Source organism: Myotis davidii, unplaced genomic scaffold (assembly GCF_000327345.1).
Source record: "Myotis davidii unplaced genomic scaffold, ASM32734v1 scaffold107, whole genome shotgun sequence".
In the NCBI taxonomy this organism is placed as follows: Eukaryota; Metazoa; Chordata; class Mammalia; order Chiroptera; family Vespertilionidae; genus Myotis; species Myotis davidii.
In genome coordinates this window covers 5695901-5700118 of record NW_006383012.1, presented here as the reverse complement: position 1 = coordinate 5700118, position 4218 = coordinate 5695901, and the positions used below count along the sequence as shown (strand labels likewise).

At 41.1% G+C, this 4218-nt stretch overlaps 1 protein-coding gene across 1 annotated transcript in view; it reads right to left on the bottom strand.

Annotated features, from left to right (window-relative positions):
* The window catches only part of FAM160B1 (family with sequence similarity 160 member B1), a 19029-nt gene extending 15143 nt beyond the window's left edge, over nucleotides 1-3886 (bottom strand). Inside the window, exons 1-3 of the mRNA XM_015557966.1 lie at nucleotides 3709-3886; nucleotides 3524-3602; nucleotides 7-131 (exon numbers count right to left, since the gene is read on the bottom strand). Coding sequence (XP_015413452.1) covers nucleotides 7-131; nucleotides 3524-3602; nucleotides 3709-3819 — 315 coding nt within the window. The 5' untranslated portion in view covers nucleotides 3820-3886. The remainder of the gene's footprint in view (nucleotides 1-6; nucleotides 132-3523; nucleotides 3603-3708) is intronic.
* Nucleotides 3887-4218: the final 332 nt, after the last annotated feature.

Below are 4218 nucleotides of genomic sequence, written 5' to 3'. Positions count from 1 at the left end.
GTGATGAAGCAAGTATTCCATACATGGCCCCGTCTCTCCAGATTCCCGTTCCTTTTCTTCTTGTACCAATATATCTAACATCTGTTCCAGATGAGATGGAATATTTGTATCTGTCACTGGGGCTTTGTCATCTAAATGATAAAAAAAGTTCGTCAAACAACCCAACATTTTTAAACTGCATATTTAAACCTAATACTTTATTGAATATTAAACTGCATATTTTAAACTAGAAAAATCTGAACTACACACTTAAATGAGGTTTATACTCATAGTATAATTATCTTTGACAGAATTTAGATGATGCTTTAACCATTTTTTTAAAATTGATTTTTAGAAAGAGAGAGAGAAACATTGATGTGAAAGAGAAACATCGATCGGTTTGCCTCCTGCATGCTGAGGATGGAACCAAATTCTGGGCACATGCCCTGACTGGGAATCAAACCCACAACCTGTTGGTGTACAAGATAACACTAGAACCAACTAAGCCACACAAGCTGGGCGCTTTTGCCCTCTTATTAGAAAACTGAATCAGCCTGGCCAATGTGGCTCAATGGTTGAGCGTTGACTCATAAACCAGGAGGTCAAGGTTCGATTCCTGGTCAGGGCACATGCCTGGATTACGGGCTCCATCCCCAGTTGGGAATAAGCAGGAGGCAGCCTATCGATGATTCTTTCTCATCACTGATGTTTCTATCCCTTTGACTTTGGGAATAGCTGTCTGTTAATAACAAGAATGTCAGAAATTGTTAAAAGGGCTTCTTTGGTCTCCTTGTGTTTTCATAGATGGAGATGACTTCCCAATGCTAAGAAGTAACTCAGTGGCAATCAAAACAGAACCTGTCCTCTCTCTGTTTTCTAGGTTAGTAAGCTTAATTTCAAGGCCAACCTGTTTCTATATAAATATACTTAAAATTCAGACCATCTAACTGACTAATTGAAAAAAAAATTTAATTACAAGTACAATACAAAGTTTTTATGTTTACATGCATTTTTCCTGATCATGTTCCCATTTTTCCCCAAATGGCTCTTATTTCTACATTATTATGCATAAAAACTAACTTACAGAATATAGAGTGGGGCAAAAGTAGGTGTACAGTTGTTTGTATGGAAAATAAAATAAATACAAGAATAAACTGTTGTTTCATGGACTCACAACTGTAAACCTACTTTTGCCTCACCCTGTGTATAGTCTGATGTTTATTCATTGCACAAATATAAAGGAGTTTTTTTCCTTTAAGACACATCCCCCATAACCCTATCGACTTGCCAAATCAACTACCATTTTTTCATGTTTCCTTTCAGTGAAATGACATGTGCCCAATCTGCATATCTACTAGTGTTTACCTATCATTCCTCAAGGGAGCCCACATGCCATGTAGCAATGCTACTGTACTTCCCTATTCCCTACTTCAGAAGTTGCCAAACTTTACCCGCAGGGCAAATCCAGCCTTGCCATCTATTTTGATAAATAAAATTGTATTAGAACAAGGGGCTGTATATTCTTTTACACATTATCAATGGCCAATTTGCATTACCACAGAACTGAGCAGTTACAAAGAGACCACATGGCCTACCTCTGGCCCTTCACAGGGAAAGTTTGCCCAGCCTTGACTAACTGTTCATGTTCCGCCACATTCACTCTGCATCCTACATACTCACTGAGAAAAACGGAAACCAGAAGGTAACTTCTGAAGACTCCCTACATCAGGTCTGCCCGCTTCCTGCACTTAAACCCAGATGTTCTGCTTTCTACCTTATTTTTTATGGAGAAACTGTCCACAACCTATTGAGCGCTAAGCCTCTGCTTGTGCACTAGGTCCCATCCTCCCCCTCCCCCCTGCCCCTTGCCCACTCAGGGACATTGCTCAGAAATGATCTCATCTGACTACTCTACTCACCTTTCCCTCCCTACTAGGTCATTCCCATTAAATTATAAATTGCATACTTTCTACCTTAAAGTCTCCTTGCCTCTTTTGACACTACACCTCCCTCCAGCTGCTGCTCCATTTCTCAGCTCCCTTTACGCCAACATTCCCCAGTAGAGCAACCTACCTAACTCCGGGGTTCCAGTCTCTCTTGGTTTCGCTATTGTTCTCATCTTCCTAATCCCTAGACATCGAGTCCAAGGGCTCAGTTCCTGAACACCTTCTCTCTCCCATCTATCCTTACTCCCTAGATAAGCTCATCTAGTCTCAGGACTCTCAATTTCATATCCCTCATTTCGTTAGATCTCTACCCTGAATGCCTATTTCCAATTGTCTACATGACACATCCATCTAGATCAGCGGTTCTCAACCCGTGGGTCGCAATCCCTTTAGGGGTCGAACGACCCTATCACAGGGATCGCCTATGACTATCGGAAAACACATATACAATTACATATTGTTTTTGTGATTAATCACTATGCTTTAATTATGGTCAATTTGTCACAATGAAATTGGGAGTCACCACATGAAGAACTGTATTAAAGGGTCGCGGCATTAGGAAGGTTGAGAACCACTGAACTAGATAGATCATGAGCATCTCAAACTCAATATATTGAAAATTCTCTTTCAAACCTGCTCCTCCTGCAGTCTCCTCATTCTCTATTTTTCCAGTTTCACTGCTTAACACCAAAACTTTGGAGATAGCCTTGCCTTTTATTCTCTCATGCCCAATATCCAATTCTTCAAAACATACCCAGAATACGACCACTTCTGATCACCTTCCCCCCTGGTCTAAGCCACCACCTCTCAAAGCACTGCAATAGTCCCCTAACTGTTCTCCCGGCAGCATCACCTCCACATCCCTTCAATCTAAATTTTCATAGAAGCCAAAGTGACCCGGTCACCTCTGCCCAAAACCCTCTTCTGGCTGCCCACCTGAGAGTACAAGCCAAAGCCCTGGGGATGGCTTACAAGGTCTTATGTGAATCCCCACCCTCCAGCTTTGACTTTATCTCCTACCAATTTCTCCCTGTTCACTCTAGCCACACTGGCTTCCCCATAGTTCCAGGAATTGTCTACGCAAGCGCAGGCTGCCTGTTCCAGCCTCAGGGTCTATGCACTCCTCCTTTTCCTGCAATTTCTCTTCCCCTCCCCACTCCCCTACCCCTCCACCCCGGACTTGCTTCCTCTCTCCCTCAGACTTCAGTTCAGACCTGGCCTGGGGCAATGAGGCTTTCTCTGACCTACAAAGGCCATCTTCCCACCCCCAGCACACACTTCTATTTCCTCAGCCTGCTTCATGTTCTCTTTAACACTTTCCATCTGACCCACTGTATGTATCTGTCTACTTATTTGCTTCTCCCCAATCAATGTATTAATTTTGTTATGGATTTTGTTTTTTTTGATGGTTCTATCCCCCAGTGCCTGGAAAAGTGCCTACACAGCGTAGGTGCTCACTAGGTGTGTTTTTTTTAATGACTCTAAAAGAGGAATTAAAAGTAAATTGCTTACAAATTTAAATATAACTGAAGACGAATCTGAAATACATTTTCGTATTCCACATTTTTCTGTGTAATTACATTAGCATTGTTTCTTACCCGAAGTCTCTATGTAGTAATGGGTAATTGCCTTCCAGTGATAAACGAAATCTTCTTGTAAAGGAAGAGAGGGTGCTAGCTGCACAAAAACACACACACAAAAAGACCACAGTTAAGAAAGTGGCATTCCAGTTTCCCACAAAGTACAATTCTGTGTTTCTACTAATCATGCAAAAGCAACATACAAATAAGGGGTGAGCTTTTACTTGCTCCCATTTGCCAGACATCAAAGAGAAGCAAAATGAGTCAAATCCAAGAAGGTGAAAATGATTTCTTAAGAAAGAGGACACACACATTTATCAACATTATTATTAAACTACAGGATTATTTAGTTCCCTTCCCCTGAAAGCAGTAACTGCAGACGGCTTCAAAAGAAACTGTTCAATATTCTATTACTCAAGTATCAGTAAAATGCCCTTATCAGTCACCGGGGATAAGGGCATTGTACCTAGGACTTTGACATGCAAAACAGCAAAATGCTGCTATATCATTAGTGACACATCATCACTGCTACGACATATACCAAAGTCAACCCCATAATCAGATTAAAACTGTTCCCCACTCTCAGTGGCAGACAGATGGACATCTTTGCTTTTTAAGCCTAGAATAGGCAGGGCATATTTTCAGCAAAATAACTATGTGAACAAGGCACAAAGTCAAAAATGTTTTACATTTTAGCTTTGAAATTTACTTCA